This window comes from Aulonocara stuartgranti (genome assembly GCF_965226115.1).
Source record: "Aulonocara stuartgranti genome assembly, chromosome: 8".
Classification (NCBI taxonomy): Eukaryota; Metazoa; Chordata; class Actinopteri; order Cichliformes; family Cichlidae; genus Aulonocara; species Aulonocara stuartgranti.
The window spans coordinates 16,018,557-16,045,454 of record NC_138959.1 but is presented as its reverse complement, the minus strand read 5'-3'; the positions used below and the strand labels follow the sequence as shown (position 1 = coordinate 16,045,454).

Below are 26,898 nucleotides of genomic sequence, written 5' to 3'. Positions count from 1 at the left end.
CCAAAACCCACTGAAATGCCTTAAGTTGTTCCAGAATGCTGCTGTACTGGCAGGGACTAAAAGGACAGAGCAGAATTCTCAGAATTCTCAGAATCAAACTTAAAATTCTTCTCCTCGTGTATAATCAGGGCCCATATTTTCTTAATGAAGGTAGGGGCTGTAAAACAGTTGGGATTTACCTGCTGTTATTTTGGGAACTTTACTCATATAAAGTGCCTTGAGGCAATTACTGTTGTTATTTGATACAATATGAAAAAATGTGAGGTGTGAAAGTTTTTTCCTAAGGTTTTATGAATGTAAATATCTGGAAATTTTACACTTGGCATAAGGGACATTTCCTTTTACTCTTTTTAAGGTGAATTAGTGCAGCTGGGTGGTTCATTCTGGAGTGACAGTACCTGTGCACAGAAGTGCACATGTACCTCAACAGGCCTGCAGTGCCGCAACCAGCCATGCTCCTTTTCACAGATCTGCAAGCCAGCTTCCTTCCAGTTCTCCTGTCAGACAGTGCCAAGAGGAACCTGCACCATAAGCGGTGATCCCCATTACTACACCTTTGATGACACAATGTTTCACTTCCAAGGCACTTGCACCTATGTTCTCTCTGAGCAATGTAATAGTGGACGGCCCTACTACAGAGTAGAAGGCAAAAATGAGCACAGAGGAAGTACTCGAGTCTCTTTGACACGACTGGTGAAAGTGTATGTCTACAATGACACAATTGAACTTGTCAAAGGACGTCGTGGTCAGGCTAAGGTTGGTCATTTTGATTCTGGATAAATTCTACACTTTATGACCAGATATACTTTTCTCACTTGATATATTTGCTGGTTTTTTACAGGTTAACGGGAACTTTGCATCCACTCCATTCTCCCTTAGCAATGGCACCGTGCAGGTTTATGAGTCAGGTTTTTCTGTGTTTGTCAGCACTGACTTTGGTTTAGTGGTGTCTTATGACACAAATCATTATGTCCAGATCAGCTTGCCCTACGCTTACCAGAATGGTACATGCGGTCTTTGTGGAAACTTCAATGGCATTCGTAGAGATGACTTTCAAACTCGTGACGGTGAGGTTGTGAGCTCTGATGTGGTTTTTGCTAACAGCTGGCAAGCATCTGGAGATGATGAGCCTGGCTGTGGGCCACAGTGCGGAGGGCTGGACTGTGCTGTTTGCTCTGTAGAAGAGACAGCACTGTACAGCAACACTGACCACTGTGGTATCCTCAGCAGTAGTTCTGGACCTTTCGCTGCTTGCCATGAACAACTTCCTCCACAGTCCATTGTGGACAGTTGTGTGTATGATCTCTGTGTAGGAGAAGGGTACCAACCCATTCTCTGTCAAGCCTTAACTGTGTACGCAAGTCAGTGTCAACAAAGTGGTATTCAGCTACCAAGTTGGAGGAGACCTGGCTTTTGTGGTATGTTAATCACTTTAGTTTTTACATTATTTCAAAATATTATTGTATTAAAATTCCACTGATGTAAAGATCGATGTTCTTCTCTTATGCCTAGAAATCCCATGTCCAGCCAACAGCCACTTTGAGTCTGAAGGCACAGCATGTCCACCTACCTGTGTTAATCCCAACTCTACCCATAACTGCCCTCTACCTCCCCAGGAAAGCTGCATCTGTGATTCAGGCTACATCCTCAGTGGTGGGGTCTGCGTCCCTCATGCTGAGTGTGGCTGCAGCTTTGAGGGCCGTTACTACTGCTCTGGACAAACTGTAATACTAGACGAAAACTGTGGGAGACGTTGTAGCTGCAGTTATGGCTCCATGACTTGCCACTCTCATGGTTGTGGCCCACTTGAATCATGCAGGGTGGAGGATGGAGAAAGAGGATGCAGACCAAATAGCTATGAAACATGCTGGATCAGAGGCCCAGGGTCATATCAGACATTTGATGGACTGACATACCAATATCCTGGGGCGTGTCGATTGACACTTGCCAAAGTTATGGGACTGTCCAGTCACCCACACTTCATGGTGACAGCAGAAAAAGTCCCAAGAGGCCAGCAAGGTTTTGCACGAATTCTGCATTTTGAAGCAGAGGGGATACACGTATCTATTGAGATGGCAAGGAACAGTAAAGTGAAGGTAAGTGAATGGAACACTTGGTTTAAAAATATGTTCTTCCTTTAATATTTATTTATGTGTACACGGACACAATACTGTTTAAGTCTTGTTAACTGCAAAAAACTGGATGATCCTGCAGGTTAACGGTCAGCTGATCAGGCTACCTTTCAGCACTCCATCCAACCGCATCCAAATCTTCCACAGCAGCATTTACAGTGTTATCATTCGCACCTCCTTTGCTGTAACTGTGCAGATAGTCTGGCCTCACTTTGTCCGTGTCACTGCTCCTGGTGTCTACAATGGTTCCCTGGGTGGACTCTGTGGTGACTACAATGGTCATCCACACGATGATTTCCGCACACCCAATGGTGTTCTGGTCAACAGCTCTCAGGACTTTGGAGACAGTTGGCGAGATGGCTCTCTGGCTGCTCACTGCATCGAAAGCATGAACCAAAATTCTACAACTAATTACAATTCTAGTCAGTACTGTGGCATTCTCAGCTCACCAGATGGGCCATTTGTACCCTGTTGGTCTGAGGTTGACCCAAGGCAGCAGGTGGATGTATGTGTGGAGATCATGAGGGGCTCTAACAATCCAGCATCAACTCTGTGTGACGTCCTACGAGATTATGCACTAATGTGTCAACAGAAGGGTGTTGCCTTAGGACAATGGAGAAATGCAACTGGCTGTGGTAAGCATTCACTTGTTTTTCAGTTAACTGTAGCCATGATTTCCAAATATTTAAAAATTCTTTTTTTAATATTAAACTTTTTGTTTTTCTCCAGCACTAACCTGCCTGTCAAACAGCCATTATGAACTCTGTGGAACCTCTTGTCCTTCTGCTTGCCCCAGCCTCTCTTTCCCCTTCACCTGTGATACTGTGTGCCAGGAGGGCTGTCAGTGTAACAGTGGTTTTATCCTCAATGGTGACCAGTGTGTTCCACCAACATCTTGTGGATGCTATCATCAAGGACGCTATCACCAAGGTGGTGAGCAGTTCTGGGATGGTGAAGAATGTCAGAGCTTGTGTACCTGTAACGGAAATACAGGGAACGTCCACTGTACTCCCAACTCCTGTGGGCCCCAGGAGTCCTGCCGTGTGGTGGAGGGTGAGTTGGGCTGCCATCCCAACCCCCATGGCACCTGCTCTGCCTCTGGAGACCCTCACTACATCACCTTTGATCGTAAGGCCTATGACTTCCAAGGAACCTGCCGCTATGTTCTGGTGACCCTCTGTAATGCCACTGATGAGCTCAATCAGTTTTCAGTGGAAGCTAAGAATGAGGCATTGAATGGGCGTCCACTTTCAACAGTAGCTGAAGTTTTTGTGAATGTGTGGGGCTATGACGTGCATATGTCAAGGGACAGAAGAGGTTTGGTACAAGTAAGTAGATATGATATTACAGATTAGATGACTGCAATGAATAATTTCAGATTCATGAAGTAAACGGCTGCTACATGTTTTAGGGATATTTTTACTACTGTCAAAGAAAAAATAACAATTAAAAAGTATAAAAACTACCCACTGATTTTCTTTGCGTATCTCTTCTAGGTGAATGGAGTAACTAGAAATTTACCTATTGTCTTGAATGAAGGTAACGTTTCTATCTACGCAACAGGATCTCGTATAGTTGCCAGCACTAATTTCGGCTTGAGTGTTACCTATAATGGATATAGTGCAGTGTTTATCTCCGTACCACCAAATTACAGGTACACTTCCCACCCATCAAAGCTACAGTATTTATTGTTTGACATGCTTTAAAAAACAGGATAATCCCAGCTATATAAATAATTTATTTACTAATAATTTATCCTTATGAAACTAACACAAGGTCTATTGTTAACTATTGTCATCAACAGAGAAAAAATATGTGGACTTTGTGGAAATTTCAATGGAAATCCAAATGATGACTTTCACACACCACCTGGAACGATAGTCACATCTCCAGATGAGTTTGGGAGAGCCTGGAAGGTGCCAGGCAACTACACGTGCAATGATGGCTGTGGCTCCTCCTGTCCACAGTGTACCAATGAACAGCCTGCTAGAGATCAGTGTGACGTGATACAGGCAGCTGATGGGCCCTTCAGTTTCTGTCACGAGGAGGTGGACCCGGCACCATATTTCAACGACTGTCTGTTTGACGTATGTTTGTCAGGAAATCAAGGCCACGATCTCATGTGCAGTGCCATTGAATCATATGTCAGTGCCTGTCAGTCTGCTAATGTTCGTATCTATCCGTGGAGGGAGAACACCACCTGCAGTGAGTCAACATGTTGTTTTATTATATTTATATCTAAATTTACAAGAAATTTGCTAACCACTTAACTAATTTGACAACACTCATTATATCCAGATTGTATTACATTAAAAGTGGTATGTCTCACTATTGCCATTTTTTGCTTTTCTCATTATTAAGCATTGGACTGTCCAGCCAACAGCCATTATGAGTTGTGCGGTACTGACTGTGGCCACACCTGTTCCAGTCACATTGATGAAACCTGTGAGCAGTTCTGCTCTGAGGGATGTTTCTGTGATGAAGGCTTCATCAAGAGTGGGACCAGGTGTGTCCCAGTGGAAAGCTGTGGCTGCCAGTATGATGGATTCTACTATGATGTAAGACATATTAAAGTCAATAATAATATGACAATATTGAGGTAACAAGGTGGAGATAAGAAGATATAAATAGAGACATAGCAAATAATTGTGATCTAGTGAGTACATTTCATATATACTAACCTGATAATAATAGGGTAATAACCCACTAATATGATTTTAGGATTTAATTTATTAGGATACCATTCCCATATTGCCATAATGCTGGAATCTTTCCTGCCTCAACCACCAGCATTCTTCTTTGTTTGAAGGCAGAACGATGCTCTAACTCTTTAAACTGCAGTTTAAAATAAAATAAAATAAAATGCTATTGCTAAATAAATGAATGCATTAAACAATCAGTTGAAGATTATACAGCTACATCAGCGTGATTAAATACATTTTTCATGCAACTCTGTTCCACATATTTATTGAAATTTCAGCATTTAGCATCTGTCTTCTCTGTGGGAGAAAGATTAACAGTTACAACTGGTTGCTCTGTCGCAATATTTAGTATATTATTAATTGCAGTTTGCAGTGATCTAGCAATTACTACACTAAATCACCTACAATTAATTAAAAAAATTTCAAAATGGTATTTTAAGATCTATATTTGTTGTATCATTTTGGCTATGATTTGGTGTGGTGTGATTCCAGAGGTGGGTGGTAACGAGCTACATTTACTCCGTTACATTTACTTGAGTAAGTTTTTGAAAAAAAGGTACTTTTTAAGTACCTTTTTAAGTACCTTTTTTTCACGATACTTTTTACTTTTACTTGAGTACATTTATGAAGAAGAAACGGTACTTTTACTCCGCTACATTTGCAAAATTCGACTCGTTACTTTAAAAAAAAAAATTAGTTTAACACATTAGATAACATGCCGTCAGTGGAGTTTCCGGTAACTTTTTCACCAATCAGATGTGGCCATGCAGTCACATGACCAGTTTGAAACCGTGGCGGTCGAAGCGTTTCAAAGTAGCGACACACGGAAAGAAGAAATATGATGGCAGAGTCTACGCTAGAGCTGAAGAGGATGAACACCCTTGGCCTCACATACAAAGAATGTTTCGCTTAAAAGCAGCACAAAAGAACAGCTATGTCTTCAGTGAGAGCCGAAACAACAACTTTTCAGCGTGAAACAACTCAATTCGTGTAACCTGAGGAATCGGTAAGTTTTCTCTAAATATCTTTTTAGCTGTGGTTAGCTGGATGTCAGTCTTATGTTACAGCAGCTGTGTCTAGCTCGAGCTGCGAGTCATATTTTCGGCGCTACGTTGTAGTGAGATAAGTTTGTGGGTGTTTTGTGCAGCATCAGCTGTCCTTTTAACTGCTCGCTGGTTAGCTAGCGTGAGCTATAAGCTAACAGCTAGCCTGGTTAATGACGCTGGAGTTCAACGCACATGCAAACAGCTCGTCTCTACTGCTTTAACTGTTAAAACAGAAAGCAATACTGCGACTGACGGGGTTTATTATGTGAAACAGCAGCTTGTTTAGTTTAAACAGTTTGCATTAAGCTGGGCAAACACTGTGCAATTTTTTTTCAGTCTCGTTATTCTGCTCCTGCTCAAACTGTACAAATAAGTCGCAGAGGTTAGAAGTTCATAGGTCACGATGCAGGGTCTCACACTATACGGCCTGATGCTCTGATGCGACCTGAGTGCTCAAACTGTGCGTCCATAACATGAAGCTTATCATACAAAATCTGTCCTTCGCTCTCCCTCTCTCTGTCTTACAGACACAATAATTTTGTGAGGCCACATTGAAAAGCCTCGGATACGGAAGCGTAGAGCTGCCACCGGGGCAAAAGAAAAATAGAGCTATATCACGTTATAACATGAAAGGTTTATTGTTCTAACAATATACCTTTCATGTTTGAACAATATAATATCACGTTATTACAATATACATAATAGGGCTGGGCGATATGACCCAAAATTCATATCTCGATATTTTTTAGCTGGATGGCGATATAAGATATATATCTCGATATTTTTTTTTAAAGCCATAAGTTAAGAACAAAAAGAGAGTTCTTAGTCACACTGTGTCCCAGATGTCACACGGGCACTTTTATTTACATACAGCGTAGATGTACATGAAGAAATTACTTAAAAATAAATTATCAGCATTTATTAAATAATCATGGTCCATAAATAAAAGAAAATGTTGTTTTTGTGCATAACAAAAAGCTCACAATTGTGCAGTCAAAATGTAAACTAATAGACGCTGAGCATAATAACAAAGAGACAGATTTCACAGCTGCACCACGTCTCTGAACAGGTGCCATTTATGGTCCTTATACACACACAGTACGGTAATATTACGTTGAAGCACAGTACGTATCACTCCGCGAGGCTCCTCCCCGGTAGCCGTAATCCTCCAACAATCCATCAAGCGGTGCAGCTCCGTAGCTTAGCAAAGTCATATTAAAACATTTTTTGACAGATTGCTGAGCGCTGTGTACCACATAAAATCGGTTCGCGGTCAGTAAGCACAACCAGAATTAATACATAAGGCGCACTGTCCAGTTTTGAGAAAATGAAAGGATTTTAGGCCGTGCAGCTCCTCCGGGCTGCATGTCGTTAGCGCGGTTAGCTCGTTAGCGTGGTTAGCTAGCTAACACGTTGACGCCGTCCAGCCCCACGCACGGGACGATCCGCGGTAACTTGCTAACGGAGATTTTCCGCTTTCATCTTGTCATTGCCTGCAGGTGAAGCTATGGGGGAGGCGGAGTTGTGTTCAGTGAAGGAGAGGCGAGGCCGAGTAACGTTGCGTAGAGACAAAAGTGGACGAAAGAGAGGCAAACCTGCGGCTCCACAAGTATAATTATAACGTAACATAGGCTATATCGATATAAACGATATTGTCACATCTTATATCTCGTATGAAAATATATCGATATTTTTAAAAAACTTGATATACGCCCAGCCCTAATACATAATTATCACGTTCGTACAATATAAATATTATATTGTATGAACGTGATATTATATTGTTCAAACATGAAAGGTATATTGCACGAACATGAAAAGTATATTGTTAGAACAATAAACGTTTTACGTTATAACATGATATAGCTCTATTTTTCTTTTGCCTGGGTGGCAGCTCTACGCTTATGTACTGGGATGAGCTTGCCTCCATCTCTTGTGTCCAGATCACACGCTGCACTGCCGTGCTGCTCCACCTTTTCTCTTTCATTTCTGTGTTTGTGCGTGCGCAGTGTGATAGGCGACAGGATTTCAAACTGGTTTAATTATCATGCGACCATACGATTGATGATTGGGAGCTGGTCGTGAGGTGTTAACTGCTTTTCGTTACCCCATGTATACTACACGATGCACACACGATTAAGGGCAAGACACGGGCCGATCCCCAAAACGGTTGCACGGCTGAAAAATCGTCTCAAAATGTGCCAAAAATCGCACAGTGTACGGCCAGCTTTTGGAGGCTAGCTCCAAACAAACATCTGCAGCTTGGCAGTGTATACAGCACTATAATGACCAGACCTAATTTTTTTGAAAACCATACATCTTTCCACAGGTCTCCACTTCATCAGACGTCACCTAGACACAGAGCTGGGTGAGGCCAGCACAAACAGCAGCCTAACCTACAAAGATGATGGATCCATAAGGTCAGGAAAGCCAGAAGCAGTGGAGCTGGAGAGGTACCTTTCATGTCCATTCACTGGAGGTGTGGATGTATTGCATAGCTTTCCTCAGATCAAGAAGCTGTTGATCAAAGTCAATACAGCTCTTCCTGCATCTGCAGCCTGTGAGAGACTTTTTAGTCATGCAGGACTCCTGTTCACTGCCAAACGGTCACAGCTTCACAGCAAGAACCTTGAGAGCCAACTGCTGCTGAAGCTGAACCATCATTTCACTTACTGAAGAAACAATTTATGGTAAAGTGAGCCATACACATATGTACATCCACATAGTGGAAATTTGTATTTGTCTTTTATAATTAGTTTTACTCTGATTTCAATGTTTATTTGTGAGTGTAGTTTTTACGTTTTTACATATTACATTGTGTTAATCCACTGTCTATACTTCAGGGTATTTTAGTATACAAAGAACATTTTATACTTTTGTTAGAATGTCTATTCCTGTGGAATTTTAGCAGGGATGTGTTGTGTGTGTGTGTGTGTGTGTGTGTGTGTGTGTGTGTGTGTGTGTGTGTGTGTGTGTGTGTGTGTGTGTGTGTTTTTTTTTTTTTTTTTTTTAATTCCTGCTGTCCGCCTTGGGAATAAACTTCCTGATTATATCTGTTGCATCTCTGTGTCATTTGTTTCTGATTTACTTAATCCCTTCTTGTATTTAAAAGAACCACCCCTAGTATGACATTCTGGCGCATCAGCTGTAGTCTGTTATGTTGAAGTTGCCTCGTTCTAATGTTTTCTCTGAGGCTGCTGTAAATGCGAATATATTTACTGTGGGTTTTGCTTGAAAAAGATTTACATTGTGAAAAACTGAAATCTTGAAATTAGAATTGTTGTGCTTTATTTTGTGGATCTTTTTACATATATTCCCTTTGAAAATACTAAAATTTGTATATTTATTTATTTTTGTTTGTCTCATAGCATTTATGTATAAAATAAATCAGACAAACAGTTACTCGTAGGGGTGGGTTTTTATAATCGATTCATCGATTAAAATTGATTCTGGCTTGGATAACGTAAAATCGATTCATTAAAATCCTGAATCGATTTTTTAATATAAATTTATTTTGCCCAAAATGCCAGAATCTCAGCTGACATCTCACAAAATTTCAAGAACCACCAAACAGTTAAGACAGTAAATGAGAGCAGGTACAGGGATTCTGCACATAGACTTAAACACACAGCGCGACCTGCGGATCAGAATTAGTTAGATGTTGCCTTTCTCACGGTCGGGACTGAGAGCCGACAGCTCGCTGATTCTGATCTGTGGGCGGGTCCGCGCTTTGTGTTCACGCCCTTTATGCGCTGATTCTAAAGCTGTTAGTTTGATCTCTCTCCAAACAATATTGACCGAACCAGCAGCAAAAAAAGATCCAAACGCTTCACATAAACATCGTCATGAATTCACTCTGACTTTTACTGTTTTGCTTCCATCGCGATGCGCAGCTCTCTCTCTCCCTCTCTCTCTCTCTTCAAGAACAGTTTCCCTTTCTTCATTATTCGCTTGCTTGTTACGCACAAGTCTACTGTTGTTTACAGCGCTGTCGGCTGCTGTTTTTTTCCCTTTTACATTCTTCCGAAAAGAAAACCTCATTTCTGCTGTTCAATACTGAACAAATTTAAACTTTTTAAAATTATTCAAAATGCAAAACGCTTAGCCGTGTCTCTAATAAAACCGCTGTAATGTCAGAGGTAATGTTCATATGTTGATTAATGGTTTTCTTTCGTTTTTGATGTACTGCAGAATATTTTTATAAAATCCCAGGCCAGGAAAATCACCTTCATGTTTTTCTGTGTTTTATCTTCAGTTACTTTGACACAAAGGCATCTGCTGTGGCGCTCACACCTTTGATAAAGTCTTGCGTGTGTCAGCTTCCTTTTTATTGATACAAAAATATGTAAATGTACTGATCTGAATTATAATATTTCTGACTGTCAAAGTTTCCCAGATTTAAATCAAATCGAATCGAATTAAATAGAATCGTGGATCGAATCGATTCGGGACCTTGTGAATCGGAATTGAATCGATTCTAGAAATCAGTGACGAGACCCAGCCCTAGTTACTCGCTACTTACTCAGTACTTGAGTAGCCTTTTCACCAAGTACTTTTTTACTCTTACTCGAGTAACTTTTTTGACGACTACTTTTCACTTTTACTTGAGTAATAATATTTTAAAGTAATGATACTCTTACTTGAGTACAATTTTTGGATAAGCGACCCACCTCTGTGTGATTCACAGGCTGGCGAGTCCTTCTGGACAGACGGTTGCTCCCAGAGATGTGAATGTCACGCTCCAAATGACCTGCGATGTTCTGCTGCATCCTGCACTCCTGAACAGCAGTGCTCCATCAGAGATGGCCAGCTGGGCTGTTACGATGCCATGTCCACCTGCACAGTGTGGGGGGATCCACACTACATCACCTTTGATGGAGCAGTGGCTCATTTCCAGGGAACTTGCTCCTACATCATTGCTGAGAGCACAAACCACGGCACTAACGAAACACAGTTTCAGGTGATAGCCACCAACAATCACCGTGGAAACAATCGTGTATCATTTGTGTCTGCAGTGGACATATACCTCTCAAATCATCCAGAAAGTGTGCACATCAGGATTGGACCCAATAAAAGAGTAACGGTAAACTATCTATCACTTTTAAGATGAACAGCATTCTACTTTGTCTAATCTGCACAAAAGTAACAACACACACTTATTGCATCTCTTGTCCTCTCAGGTAAATGGAAATGATGCTTCTCTTCCCACCACAGTGGGAATCTTAGCTCAGGTGGTAAGGCAGGGAAGCTACATAGTGGTTGATGCCTCTGACTTGCTAGTCCAGTTTGATGGTCAGAGCACTTTACTGGTCAGACTGGGCCAAAACCGTCATGACAGAGTCACAGGGATGTGTGGAAACTCTAACAATGATCCTTCAGATGACAAAGTCTTACCCAATGGCACACTGGCACAAAACGATAATTATTTTGGGCACAGCTGGAAGTCACCCACCAGCCAACCAGGGTGAGTTGCAATGGAAATCACTATTGATGCTTCAACAAGGCAGTAGCTGATGGCAGTATGATTTGTCTTTTCCAGATGTGGCTCCACTGATGAAGATGATGATGGACTGATTGACTGTACCTTTAGAGAAGAATATTCCCAACTCTGCAGTGTCATCACCAACACTACTGGCCCATTCAGCACCTGCCACCTGCACTCTGACCCCCAGCCATTTTTCTCTTCCTGTGTCTACGACCTCTGCCTCTACACTCCAGCCAATGGCATGCTGTGTTCCGCTGTCTCCGCCTATGAGAAAACCTGCTCTGTTCTGGGGCTAGACATCCTTGACTGGCGCTCTGCTTTGCATTGTGGTATGTTTGTACTGCTCAAATAAGACATTTAATACAAATTTAAATCATTGCCATTCATCACTGATGATCCTTTCTCTGTGTCTGCAGAGGAGTCAGACCCCTGTGAAAAGCTGGACTGCACAGAGCACGAGTGGTGTGGTGAGAAGGACGGTGTCTATGGCTGCTTCTGTAATGAGCACCACCATCGGCCAAACAATGAGAGCTACGGTGCGGGCTAACTAAAACCTTCAGCAGTATCTGTAGTGTATTTATTGCATTAGTCAGCCTTTATATTAAGCAGTCAAGTCAACAAATGTCTTATCAGCCAAATTAGTATTGATGACTCAGCTTTAAAAAATATCATGCTATAACGAGTCAGATTGTGTTTCTCTCTCCTTCTTAGACTCGTCCATCACTTGTGTCGGTAGGTCTGGCACCATATCTCTGTCCCGCTGTCAGCTGTTTGAGGCTGGCTTCCACTCTGATGCCCTCCATCTTCGAGATGAATCCTGCAACGGGACTCTTGAGGAGGGTCGACTGGTTTTCCACTTCAACAATGATGACCAGCTTTGTGGGACAATGCTGAGGGTGAAATTAGTACATTGAAGGAAGCTTCTGGGCAGCAGTTTTAATTTTTGAATGTATGCCTAAAATGTTTTGTCTTCTTACTCTTAAGAGCAACGGGACCCACTTCAGTTATGAGAACACCATCAGCGGGGATGTGGACCCTCATGATGGCCTCGTAAGTCGTGAGAAGAGCATCCACCTGCATTTCTCCTGTGACTATCCTTTGACCCAGGCACTGTCTATGGATGTTGGTTATATGACATTGTGGTTGCTACTTTTCCAAAGGTACATAGCTCGCTGAACTTTATAGAAATCTCAGTGTTTGTCTTCACTACTAAATGACCATGTGAATCATTATCATTTTACCCTGTCTTTGTTTAATAAAAACATTGTTCTATTGTGCTTTTTGTACACCGACTCTGTCACCTCAATTTGTTTTGATCATTTCCAATTGCTATCTGCAATATGTTCTAATTGGTGGTTGAATGCTTTTATGTAATTTCTTCTAGGCTGTATCACCCTATCTTTGTACTGCTGTTTACTTAAGAGTTAGAGTGCTTTTCTATTAATGCATTAACTGTGTATTCCCCTCATTTGTGTTACATATTTTTGTATATATTTTGCTACAGATTGCACACACACCTGACCACTTTATGAATTCCAAATCCTGAAAACATCTTGTTTTATCATGTTTTCCTGTAGCATTGTAAACAAGAGACTTGTATCTGGTCTGGGCCATTATCATTTAAGGATGATACCCTACTGGGACCCTGGCTTCCACTTCCCTTTGACCAGAAACAGAAATTTAGAAATGGAAATAGATGAAATATCACGATAGAATATGGGTAAAATGCGCATGCGCGGTGCCTTTGTTTTTCATACACACATGGCCAAAAAAGCACGGCCGCAACGGAGAATGAAGAGGTGGAAAGCGGATTGTTGAGTGAAATGGATGAACCAGAATTTTTTTTTTTTAAAAAATGGTGCAGCTTCACTGGTTTGGTGTTTGTCCGTCAGATACACAGCAAAGAACATTTTTTTGTAGAACATTCAAGGGGGCCATCATTATTGCTGTATTTGTCGGACTAAGGTGCTCGTAAATCTGGGAGTAATCTGGGTCCTAAACTCCGGCCCTTCAGGTCCCAAAGTCAAACAAACACTGCAGCATCACTGAGAGTTAAAAGCTGTCTAAATTCTTTCATCTTTAATAAAACGATCAGCATTGCTGCTTTATCAGGTGTAACTATGAAGTTTAACATACAGGCATCCATGAAAACAGAATTTATTACATTTAACGGAGTTAGAAGTTAGCAGGAAGTTAGCGGAAGTTAGCTCGCTAGTTTCGCTAGTTACACAAGCATGATATAGCATGTTCTGACCAGAGGTCGGTCGAGCATCCAAAAATTGTACTCAAGAGTAGCATTACTTTAAAATATTATTACTCAAGTAAAAGTGAAAAGTAGTCTTCAAAAACATTACTCAAGTAAGAGTAAAAAAGTACTTGGTGAAAAGACTACTCAAGTAGCGAGTAAATGTCTGATTTATTTTATAAATAAATGCTATCAGACAAACAAAAATAAATAAATATACAAATTTTAGTATTTTCAACAGGAAACAAAATTTTTTCCAAATTTCAGTTTTTCGCAACATCAAGCTTTTTTCACCAATGCCTACAGTAAATAATATAAACAGTGCAAACAATTTCCAGTGACAAGATATGCTGTAAACTTTATATTCATTTTTGCTCCAAATGGCACAGCAGCCTCAGAGAAAACATTAGAACAAGGCAACTTCAACATATGTTCATACAAGGCAGCTCAGTTTACCATAAATTGTATGGGTGTGCATTTATTTCTGCATATTTAGCAAAAATGTGCAATTTCTTCACTCAGTGAAGTGATGGTTAAGCTTCAGCAGCAGTTTGCTCTCAAGGTTCTTTCTGTGAAGCTGTAACGGTTTAGCAGTGAACAGTGAACAGAGTCCTGCATGACTGAGAAGTCCTTCACAAGCTCCAGATGCATGAAGAGCTGTATTGATTTTGATCAACAGCTTCTTGATGTGAGGAACGCCATGCAATATATCCACACCTCCAGTGAATGGACATGAAAGGTACCTCTCCAGTTCCCCTGCTTCTGGCTTTCCTGACCCCATGGATCCATCATCTTAGTCTGTTAGGCTGCTGTTTGTGCTGGCCTCATCCAGCTCTGAGTCTAGGTGATGTCTGATGAAGTTGAGACCTGTGGAAAGATGTATGGTTTTCAAAAGAATTAGGTCTGGTCATTATAGTGCTGTATACACTGGCAAGCTGCAGATGTTTGGCAAGAAGATTTGATCACACTGGAGATGTTTTTTACTAACTCTTGTAGAAAAACAAAATCCTGTCATTCATATCCCGCACAAACGGTTTGCAATGAATTCCAGATTAAGTTTAAAATAAGAATGCGTGGAAGGCTAAGCAGTGCTAGCCAATAGATCCTCCTGTTTGGCTGTTACTCTGGGAAAAGACGAGAAAGACATTGATGGAAGCCATGACTGGAGCTGCGATGTAGCCTATATAATATTTATATTGTACGAACGTGATAATTATGTAATGACGTGATATTATATTGTTCAAACGTGAAAGGTATATTGTTAGAACAATATACTTTTCTATTTTTCTTTTGGCTGGGTGGCAGCTCTACGCTTCCGTATACGAGGCTTTTCAATGTGTCCTCACAAAATTGTGACGACTACAACAACCATGAAAAGAGTTGGATGGACATTGCTGCTCAATTGCAGCTGTCTGGTCAATGTTTTTCATTAGTAATTTAGCAAAGTTGATGGTGGTGGTGTGTGTGCGTCTGTAAGACAGAGAGAGGGAGAGCGAGAGACAGATTTTGTATGATAAGCTTCATGTTATGGATGCACAGTTTGAGCACTCAGGTCGCATCAGAGCATCAGGCCGTATAGTGTGAGACCCTGCATCGTGACCTATGAACTTTTAACCCTTGCGATTCAATTGTACAGTTTGAGCAGGAGCTGAATAACGCGACTCAAAAAAAAATCACACAGTGTTTGCCCAGCTTAATGCAGACTGTTTAAACTAAACAAGCTGCTTTTTCACATAATAAATCCTGCCAGCCCCAGTATTGACTTCTGTTTTAACAGTTAAAGCAGTAGAGACGAGCTGTTTGCATGCGTGTTGAACTCCAGCGTCATTAACCAGGCTAGCTGTTAGCTTATAGCTCACGCTAGCTAACCAGCGAGCAGTTAAAAGGACAGCCGAAGCTGCACAAAAAACCCACAAACTTGTCTCACTTTTCCACATAAAAGTTAACGTGAAGGTTCCTGATGGTTAGAGACAAATGCAGTTGCATGGTAGGATGTTGTAAACGGACCAAACTTCAGCCAGGAGAACAACTGAGATAATCCATCCACAATACGTAGTTAGTCATTAATTGTCAATGGAAAATTTTACTTAGTAGTCAGTATAATCTTTTAATAATATAAGTTTACATATGGTAGTGATAGGATGTGCGATCCTTAATAGTCTGCAAAAGCTTTGCGTGCATTCCAGAGTGCTCTGGCATTCACACCCACATCCTGGGCGCTTGGGAAAGGTCGTACCTTGTCTTATTGTTTTGCGGTAGGATTAACGTAGCTATGTCGGTTTTAGTCTAAATGCCCTTTTTTACATATAGATCAACTGTTGGATTTTCCAGACCAGCAGGTTAAGGGAAGTCGTTTATGGGGTCACACTCTGACACACACACGCACACACACATACATATACACCTCCACATTCCAATGTAAGGAAGAAACGCCCACTGAAGTATAAATAAAGACAAGGGCAGTCTCTCAGTGCGAGTCTCTGAGCCTCACTCTTGTGCGTGCGCTCTGGTGACTGCCCTTGCTAGCAAGAAAATCTGTGTGTTTCTCCTCTCTGATTCTCTGCTGAAGAAGTGTTTTAGAATATATCTCTTAACATTAATATACTGCAACAACATGGGAATAGAGCAGCTGTGATAGAATACAGCATTAATGAATGAATGGTACAGAAGTGGAGGAAGCAAGAAGAATGAGTTGAACAAAGTTTATCTGACTGCTTTGTTCCGCTTATTGTGCCTTATAATCCCGTGCACTTTATGGTCCGAAAAATACGTATTTGACTTTTTTATTTGGCACATTGCAGTTTAATGTTGCAAAGCTCCTCTTTTTAACTTAGTGGATATTATAAATAGTTATGCTCATGATATGTCAGCCCATTTCTACTGGAAATGCCTTTTGGTTACACTTTCAGCAAGAAATTTGCATTTGCATTGTTAAATGTTTATATAGCTTTAATGCACATAAAAACAGCTGCTTATTTAAGTGAAAATAAATGGATGGGGTTTTTTTGTGCTACTAAAGTTTTGGAGTTGTATTTTGTCTCGCAGAAATTATATCGTCAGTTATATTGTTATCGCAAATTTTCAAATATATATCGTGATATATATATTTTTGGCCATATCGCCCTGCTCTAGTTCAGACGCAGGGAATTGATGAGCGGCAGATCTCCACTATTCTGGACTCTTGCTGGGCAACGCCTGTTAATCATGCCAGCTACCCCGTGCGCTGGGATCTGATCACCACACAGTAAAGACATTGTCTTAACTTTTCTTTTCTTTTCTTGTCTTTTGTGATGGGTGAACTTTAATCATCTTCTTATCATAACTAAGTTGTTTGCACATTAACACTGTAACTTTCACATTATGCTGTTAACTAGGTGTCCAGCAGATGGCACAGTAGAGCTGCTTCAAAACGGCCACCCTAGCCCGTTTCTCATTCAGGATGTTCACCTTTACCAACTATACCACTTTACCAAACGCGAGACAAGTACTCTTGGACTACGAGTGTGGATACTACTGTGGATGATGATGTTAAATGACAATGATAATAAAAACAATATGACAACCTAATTTAATTGAGGAATGTCTATTTATTTACAAATTTTAGCATAAATAAAATATTAATGTTGCATCTTTTAGCAATAAAAGGAAAATTTTCATTTTTGTCAATGTCTAGCTTTAGTAATGATTAAAAAAAAACAATGTGACAACAATGAAACATTCATTTTGTCATCTTTTAGCAATAATAGAGAAACTGTTTTTAGTAGTCATAAAGTGAACAAGTTTTAATGTCATCTTTCAATGTCATCTGGAACCAGGTGTGTCCCAGTGGAAGGCTGTGGCTGCCAATATGATGAATTCTACTATAATGGCTTGGTAACAATAAATACATGGTGTACTTTGCTATTAACTTTGATCATTCTTTCTCCTTAAGTTAAATTTTCTCACACAGGCTGGCGAGTCCTTCTGGACAGACGGTTGCTCCCAGAGATGTGAATGTCACGCTCCAAATATACCTGTCAAATCATCCAGAAAGTGTGTACATCAGGATTGGACCCAATAAAACAGTAACGGTAAACACTAAGCACTAACACTATTTGGTGCCTGCCACCTGCACTCTCACCCTGAGCCATTTTTCACTTCCTGTGTCTATGACCTCTGCCTCTACACTCCAGCTAATGGCATGTTGTGTTCTGCTGTCTCAGCCTATGAGAAAACCCGCTCTGTTTTTGGGCTAGACATCCCTGAATGGCGCTCTGGTTTGCTGTGAAGTAAGTTTGTGCTGAACAATTAAGTAATGTCTTCATCATAGAGCTTGTCAGTTTTCTTTGAAAGATTGGCTTTCTTTTATTTGATTCTTGTCCCTATGCCTCTGTAGAGGAGTCCGACCCCTGTTAACAGCTGGACGCAGAAGGGGCGAGACCACCAGCAAGGAGTTTACATCTACAGGGAGGGTGTGGCTCAAGTGGTAGCATGGGTTTTCCAACACTTGGAAGGTTGTTTAACTCCAGATTCCTCCACTCCACATCCCAAAGTATCCTTGGGCAAGATACTAAATCCCAAGTTACTCCTCATGCATCCACTGTTGTGTGAGCCTGTGAATGTTTGAAAGCACGTAGGCATTGATAAAATGTGCTGTATGCACAAATTAATGTGTGGGTGATTGGGTGAATGAGACAGAAACAGATTTGAGTGCTGAGTAGAAAGATGCAATATAACTACCGGTCTGTTTACTACTTGTCAAAGCTACAGTTTTTTGAGAGGGGTGGGGGTTGTCACACATCAGTGTTACATATTTTAATGTTCATGGATGTTAAATTGCAAATATCTACAGCTAGCACAGCATTCGCAGCTAAATGTAAACGCACTACATTGTAAGCTCATAGTTTACATCTGTAAAAATGGAAGTGAACTGGATTCACTATTAAAATGTAAAATTTTTATTTTTGGGAAGCTCTTGAGATAAAATGATAGATAAAACATATTTACAATCATTTGGTAATCAACCCATTTTTAGCATTATTATGTGTTTTATACCATCATTAGGAAGAAGATTGCAACCGGTCAAGGACAGTACAGCATGAGAATGATCCCCTTCCAGGACCCTGGCTTCCGCTTCCCCTTCAGGAGTAACACAAACATAGAAATGGAAATAGATCAGAGGTTAAATGTGGAGGTGCAAACAGAAGGAGTGGATCAAAGCCAGATCTCCACCATTCGGGACTCCTGCTGGGCCACACCAGTCAACATGCCAAACTACCCCATCTGCCCATCTTGTTACTGCAGAGTAAGAGAAGTTCACCTTGTCTTAGTATACTTTATTAAAAACTTGAAAGAGTCAGCCCCAGACAGACCTCTCCTCGGTTTCTCCACCAATTCTTCCTCATAATGAATTCTGCTACTTTGCTTTATAATCTGGGATATTTAAATGTCTTCCAGGGGTCCCAATGAAGCTGATGGAACAGTAGAGCTGATTCAGAACGGCATCTCCACTGAGGCCTGATTCTCCTTCAGGATGTTCACTTTTACCAACTATTCATCCATTTACCTTCATTGCCGGGTCCACCTGTGTCTTTTGAGATACAATTGTACAGCTGTATGTACCAATGTTTTTAATTCGTATTGTTTTCATTTTTATTGGTTTTCATTCTTGTGTACAAATTTGAAACTGTTAAATCAGCAGAAGCCTATAAACATTTTTTTTCCCCCTCAGCGCTGTTACCTGGGCTACCACAGGCGAGTCCGGAGGGACACATCTTTTCATGACACTTCATCCATCTCACTTGGACCGCTTGTTCCAATTCCAGGGAGCAGAGGTACATTGAAGCTCTCATGTCTCCTCAACTGTACTCTTATAGATGACATAAAGTTTATGGACACATTAAATGTAACCTTTGGTTCTTCTCTTACTGACCCAGTGATCCAGTTAAGCAGTGGTCAAAGTCAGTTGACACCTCTGCTGGCCCTGCTAGCCAGTTTGATCCTAGCCAACATGCTGGTAACCCTGCTGGTCAAACAGCTTGCTCCTAAAACTCTGGTATAGAAACAAACCAAAACTCTGAAGATCAAAAATTATCCATATTTTTTTTTGTAATTATTCATTATTCAGTTACTTTTCACTGGTATTTTTCATCTAAGTGTTTTTTTTTTCTTGAGGTGTGTTTCTGTACTTGTGGTAAGGTATCCAGTAAATTGGCTTTAAATCTAAATGACAAGATTAACCTGTTCTTGGTTTCTGTGTGCAGATTTTTATAATTAAATCTGTCACAATTAACATAATGATGTGTAATCAAGGGCAAATCAAAAGGACAGTTGGTTTCAGTCGGTTTCCCCAGCCTAAAAAGAGTGCCATTCAGACAACAATGACCTGTTCTTATTCTACTTATAATTATCTCCTGCCTATTTATTCCTCTATTTCTTGTAACTTCTACTGTGTTTTGCACTCTATATGAATGTCTCCCTTTTACTGCATTTTCCATAAATTCTTACTTTCTTTCCAAACTATACTTGTCCCTTCAGATTTCGACAACGGAATCTGAATATCAACATCTACTTTTTTAATAGCTTCTTTAGTCAACCTATCTGATCATTCATTACCCACAATACCTATATGAGCCAGAGTCCACATTATTAATATATTTTTTTTCACACAATCTATGATGAGCAAAAAGAACTTCATACAGAATTTGCTGGTGGCTACTTGTGTTTCCATTTTTAATGCTTAACAATGCTGACGATGAATCACTACAAATTATTATTTTTGAAATTCTACTGTCTTCCACCCATTCTAAAGCCAAATAATATTGTGCATAACTCTACTGCATATATATTCCAGAATGATAACTGCCACACTAGTTGCTTCAGTTTTTGGATCTTTCAATCCATCTGTAAATAGTCACTGTACTTGTTCTGCACTTGATTATAAAATTCTTGACAAATATCTGTTGTCATTTTTCTCTTCTTAATATCCGATAATGATCTATCTATTTTAATGTATTTCCATGTAGGCCTTAAACCCACCCAACCCACCCAAAACTATTTTTAAAATCTTTTCCTCTTTCCCAACACTTTCCTAACAGGATGATTTTTATTATGACCTTTCAAATTTATCCAATCGTTAACCATTAACTGTTGCCTTCTAATATATAGTGGTATTTCTCCTGATTCGACTTCAGGGCAATTTTTTCCTTCTTCTTCTTCTTCTTCTTCTTCTTCTTCTTCTTCTGACTTTTATTGGCGGTTGGCAAACAACAAAATGGTGCATTACCACCACCAACTGGTATGGAGCGTGGACTGGAACGTCGATAAAAAAAAACTAAAAAAAAACCCCTCAAATCCTCCCAAACAATTTAGTGTCTTTTGCAAACTGTAATAAGGCCTGTTAACTTTCACTTCTTGACTACTTTTGCAGTAATTCAATAAGATCCAGTTTCATTTTTATGCTGCTGAGGTTTTGGGTCAGTTGTCTTCTCTCCACCTGATACTTCTGACAGTGTAATATAACATGTTCTATAGTTTCCTCTTCTCCACAGTAGCCACATTTCCCTGTATAATGTTTCCCTATCATGAATACTGTAGTGTTCAAACCAGTATGTCCAAATCCTATTCTATTTTTTTTGTTTTTTTGTTGTTGTTTTTTTGTTGTTGTTTTTGCCTGTCCCGTTAGGCTCTTTTGCCATCAGAATTATTGCCTAAAGGCGAAGAAAGATGCCCAACGGATTTACTTTACCAAATGGACCATCCCAGCCTTGCCGTAATGGTCTATTTGATTCACCTTTTATTGTTTATTTTATTTTATTTTCACTTGCTAAATACGGGACAGACTTGACTGGGGAAAAGAAAGGGGAGAAAAAAAGAGGGAAAGAAAAACAGCGGGGAAGAGGGACGGGGGAGAGGGGCAAAAAACAAAAACCAACAAAATAAGCAGACAAAAAATACATATATCAATCACCTGGATCACCTGTTGAGAAAGAAAAAAGAGAAAACAAGCAGAAGGAAAAAAAAAGAGCAACATAATAAACAACATCACGATGATCTATGGGAATATAACAGTAAATACTAAATATTGTCCAGCACGTAAGATCGACAGCGCACAGTGTGCTTTGAGATAGGAGCCAAAAAGGGTGTAGTTTGTGTGTGTGAGCACCCGTGTGTACACCTGTGAGCATGAGCGCGCTTGTATTTAAATGATCTGCTAGAGGGTGTGGGGGAGCCACAGCCCCGTCCTCCAGGGCATGAAGCAGGTATGGAGGAGATCAAAACTCCAGACATCCAGAGGCCCTCAGAACACAAGAGACCAAGGAAGACCAACAGAGGGGCAGCTGCGCCACTGTCCCGGAAAGAGCTGAGGAGAGCCCCAGATGAGAGGTCACTCAGCAGCTGCGGAGCAGAAGCCAGGGGGAGTTGCAGTGACGTGCCCGTGAGCTCGGCCGGCAGCCAGCTGTGCCTGAGTGACCGAGCCCCAGGCCGAGAGGCTGAGGGCACCCCACCCCCGAAGTGGCCCGAGCGAGCCCCAGGCTCCAGGCCCCGACAAGCAGCCACCAAGGAGTGAGCCGGTGTGTACCTGGACGCCCACCCCCGGACACAAAGAACCACCAACACACCGATGTCTGAGGGCGTCTGCCACTGGCAGGGGAAGTGGTGGGGGAGATAGTCCTCCATACATTGGAGGGCCTGAGATGTCCCCAGAGAGGTGGCGTCTGATACCCAACCTGACATATAGACACAGACATACAGGCACACACAGATACAGACATCCATTCCCACCCTCATGCTCTCATATGCAATTACTCAACACTCACCCAACGTGGAGACAGACATGAAGAGACGCTGTACACACAATCACACTCCCCAAGCTTACTCTATACCCCAGGTCTAGGTACCCTTGTCCCTGGAGGGGGAAACTGCACCCAGACCCAGGTAGTGTTACCCTTTTCCCTGCGGTGGGGAGAAGCAGACCGCCCCGACTCGGCAGCAGCAGGGAGGCCCCACATTCCAGACCCCAATCGGACGGCCAACTCCTCCTCCCAGACCCCCCGCTCCAACAGTTCGCAGAGAACGGGGGTGTGTGAAGACTCCAAACCTCCCTCCGCCCGCTCATATGTAGTGTTGATGCATGTGTGTTCTAAGGTGCATTTAAAACCCAGGAGGGCATGGAGCTACCTGCCAGAGAGCAGCAGGTAAGCGCATAGCCCCTCCTGATGGCCCTCAATGTCTACATGTATTTAAAATTGAGAGGTGGGCAACGACGCCAGGGGTGAGGTTGTACACCCTGATGGTCTTTTGGATTCCGTGTAGCGTGCCCACCCCCAAGGTCCTATGTGTATGTGTTATGAGAGTGTGAGTAATGTCTAAGTTGTGGGATAAAATTGAGGCACAGGCAGCCAGAAGGGGACAGAGGGGGGGGGATGCCTCCCCTGCACCCTGGTGACACACCTTTACCCCAAGGCCCTGCATGTGTGGGTGATTGTGGTGGAGCGGGAAGAGGGAGGCAGCTGGAGATGGGGAGGGAAGGAAGGGAGGGGCAAGTGACCCCTCCCTGGGGCCAGCTCCCCCGCTGACCCCAATAGGCACCCCCATACTCTGCAACCCACGAGGGAAAGGGGGCCCAGGCCCATCCAGACCGGGGCCCAGTTCAGCAGCGCCGCCTGGCCCCACAGAGCCCGGGACAGCCCACCCAACCCCACCACAGAGAAAACTGCACCCACCCCGTCATACACTCATCTTCCAGACTACACAAGACGATAGACGGCCAGGCTGAGATCTTCCTCCACCTCTCCTTTATCTCCCCCTCCTGCAGAGTGAGTTCCTGAAGAGAGAAGACCACCTGCAAGATGTAACAGCCTCCCCCACCAGTTGAAGAGCCCCCCAGGTGGCTCGATGCACTGGCGGCACCCGATGCCAGGGCTGGGCCCCCATACACCCACCCGCCCACAACCCCGGCAACACACCAACCAGGACCCAAGCCCCCAAGGCCCAGCCAGGGCCCCAGCCCAGAGACGGAGCACCCCCAGAACCTCACGCCTGTCCCAGACCCACCCAGGGGCAGCCAGGCTACCAGGTCAGTAACCCACATCCGTCAGCACAGACCCTCCCCTAGCCCCGCTGCACGCAGCCACGAGGAAACAGTCACCTGAGAGCCAACAGAGCCCTTAATAGGCCATGACCGCAACCCCGGGTTGAGCCCTCCAAGGAAGATGGTCCTGGGGAATCCCCCGACGCCCCAAGCCTGTCCCTACCCCCACACCAATCACAACAGTGAAGGTGGGACCAAACTATGACCCCCCCACCCCCACTAGGTGATGGAGCTGATCAAAGGAGCCCAGAGCAATTGATCTGATGTGGTGGCAGAGGCTGTATCAAGACTAATGTAATCTAATAGATAATTTCTATATTGGTTAAAATTAAGATTATTTTTATTTTTCCAGTTCATGAGGACTGTTTTCTTGGCTATGCATAGGGCAGTGAAAACCATATGGGCTATATTCTTTTCTGTAGTGACATTATCTAAGCTGCCCAACAAACACACTAAAGGGGAAGTTGGAATGTTACATTTCAGACACTTTGATAAGTCTTCACATATCTCGCGCCAAAACTTTTGAACTGGTGGACAGAACCAAAGAGCGTGGATATAATTGTCCGGTGAATTGGTTTGGCAGTGTGAGCAGTTGTTGGTAGACGTAAAGCCCATCTTGAACATCCGATGACCTGTATAGTGCACTCTATGTAGTATTTTGTATTGAATTAATTGAAGACTGGGATTTCTAATTAGATGAAAGGTTTTTAAGCAAATCCGCTTCCCATTTTGCAATAGGAAGTGATATTGATTCATCTCTTTTAGAAAGCATTCTGTATATTTTGGAAAGTGATTTTGGGGTTTTAAGAGTAAGAAATTGAACCACACTTGGTGGTGTTTGTAGTTCAACTTGACCCGGTTTAAATTTCTTTTTTACTATGGATTTAATTTGTTGATATTCTAAAAATCTTTTCTTGTTGATCCCATATTGTGTAACTAGTCTGTCAAATGGAATAAATTCTGTTCCTTCTAATATATGTTTTAAGTATTTGATTCCTTTACCACTCCAATCTGGAAAGTTTATCATATTATTGTTTTGTAATATGCAGTGTTGGGTAAGTTACTTTAAATTAGTAACTTAGTAACTTACATTACTAGTTACTCCTATCAAAAGTAACCCAGTTACTTCAAGTTACTAGTTACTTTTAAAGTAACTAGTTACTAGGGAAAGTAACTTTGGTTTTACCCAGAATTTTCTTATTAATGTGTTGCTTCCCTAACTGGATACCCAGCAAGGATGCCAGTCTTCTAGCTTGCTTACATGTTAGCACTATCCTTCCACAAGTACACTGTGCCACCTAATGGCCTGAACCTAAAATGGTTAAAATGGCAGTGTAGTAGTGCGAGTGCAAGTTAATGATGAAATGAATGAAACTAAATTAGAAATTAACAAAGTTTGTTTTATGTGTCACTTTTTTATCTGTCTGTTTTAATTAATTTCTATTGTTTCAACCCTCTACAAATGCAATCACATCATTTTGGGTTTGTTACAGCAGTGTTATAAATCTAATCATTGTATGTAGTATCACTAGGAAGAAGCAGTGGATCACAAAACACAACATACAGTGTGTTGAAACTTTTGAAAGATATTTATTTTTGCCATTTAAATGGACAGAAAGTATGCTTTTAGCAGTGCCAACATTAAACTGTACCTCAGACCATTTAGGAGCTGTAGGTATCAAAGTAGGTATCAAAGTGCAAAAAATGTAGTGCAAAAATGATTTAACATAAACACGGTGAGGTTTGTCCATTCTTTGTAAAGTTAACTGAACTCAACTTTATAAACTTAACTGCTGAATTGCACCAACTGGAGACCTCATGTTCAGTAATAAAAGTATTTTCAGAGAAAGAGAAGAGAAATAAAATTAATTATAAGTATTTTCAGCCCCACAAACAGAAATAAAATAAATAATAAGTATTTTCAGCTTCATAAACAGTCAAACCAAAATAATATTTCCTCCATACAGGCCATGTAGATAAATAAAATATAGTGGTATTTTAAGTGCTTCAGAAGCCCAAGTTTCACTTGGAAATATTAACCTACTTTACCTTGTAGAGCACAACTGAAGGCAACACGTCATCATCATATGAGCACTACTCAACTTTGGTTCCATCAAACCAACAATTGTACCTCAAGAGGAGAAGCTTCCCAAACTTATGATCAGACAACTTGTTCCTCTTTGGAGTGAGAATCAGGTTTCCCAGGCTGAAAAGCCTTTCAACTGGGGCACTTGAAGGAGTGGCTGCATTAAGTTTAAGAGAGAGTTTCTTTATCATCGGGAAATGATTCAGAGAGTCTAACCCTGTTGCTCCTGATTTGAGGTACTCGGCTACCTCACCTTCAGCAGTGGCATATATGTCCTCATTCTCTTCAAAGGAGAAGAACTCATCCTCTTTGCTATAACCCGGGTGCTGTGTTGTGTTGGTGACGCTGGTACCTGGTTGTAGCTGATCTTGCTCAGGGAGAAGTTTTCGACACTCTACCAGCAGACATGCCTTTGCGAGGTCCTTCCGCGCCTGGTCATGTAACCAACGAAGCTTAAATTTTAGTAGTGTCACAGCAGCCAGCAAAGCATCTTCCCTTCCAAGGACATGTGCAAACCTTGTTTTGACTGCCTGTAATAATGACACAGTAAAAGTGCAAAAAACATTTTGCATGAGAAAGTATGCATTGTTTCAACATTAAATTAATTAAACATTAAAAACATGCTGTAGTTTTATATAGAATGTATTTTAATTTGTAAATAGTGTGTATTTTACTATGTTGTATTTATTTTATTTATTTATTGGGGTTAAGTATCTGTAACTGTAACAGCATTCACTTGCATGTGACACAACAGCACAGCACAATATAAAAAGCAATTGAGTAATACATTTCATTAAAGATAAACACAAATGAAAATATCATCTCTTACCTGGACAACTGTATCTGGTAGCCCAACAATAATTTGCAGACCATTTTTTATAGCCAGAGTCTTGGTCATCAGCGATTCCAGTGTGGGTATGAGTGTGTCATAAAAACAATGGTCTTCTCCTTGAAGAATGTCCAGTGCCACAGTAAGTGGTTTCATGACTGCACAGTACTCTCTGATACACTGATGCTCCCTCTCATTGAATCATTTCAACTGTAATGTGGATGAGATTGTGTTCAGCTCCACCAAAGGTATCTTTGAAATTCTCTCCAGAGTATAATAGAACGAGTTCCACCTTGTTGTG

The 26,898-nt window shown here is 41.5% G+C and overlaps 1 protein-coding gene across 1 annotated transcript in view; it reads left to right on the top strand.

Moving 5' to 3' along the window:
- LOC309712762 (alpha-tectorin-like) overlaps window positions 1-19,650 on the top strand; it is a gene marked incomplete at its 3' end in the record, with an annotated part of 42,129 nt that extends 22,479 nt beyond the window's left edge. The window contains 21 exon segments of the mRNA XM_082543827.1: window positions 356-756; window positions 842-1,418; window positions 1,513-2,096; window positions 2,215-2,767; window positions 2,862-3,460; window positions 3,629-3,786; window positions 3,937-4,337; window positions 4,494-4,690; window positions 10,568-10,963; window positions 11,061-11,344; window positions 11,420-11,694; window positions 11,782-11,901; window positions 12,077-12,261; window positions 12,350-12,504; window positions 12,943-13,062; window positions 13,064-13,085; window positions 16,748-16,854; window positions 16,985-17,023; window positions 17,025-17,067; window positions 19,141-19,203; window positions 19,321-19,650. Coding sequence (XP_082399953.1) covers window positions 356-756; window positions 842-1,418; window positions 1,513-2,096; window positions 2,215-2,767; window positions 2,862-3,460; window positions 3,629-3,786; window positions 3,937-4,337; window positions 4,494-4,690; window positions 10,568-10,963; window positions 11,061-11,344; window positions 11,420-11,694; window positions 11,782-11,901; window positions 12,077-12,261; window positions 12,350-12,504; window positions 12,943-13,062; window positions 13,064-13,085; window positions 16,748-16,854; window positions 16,985-17,023; window positions 17,025-17,067; window positions 19,141-19,203; window positions 19,321-19,650 — 5,609 coding nt within the window.
- Between the last annotated feature and the right edge of the window lie 7,248 nt (window positions 19,651-26,898).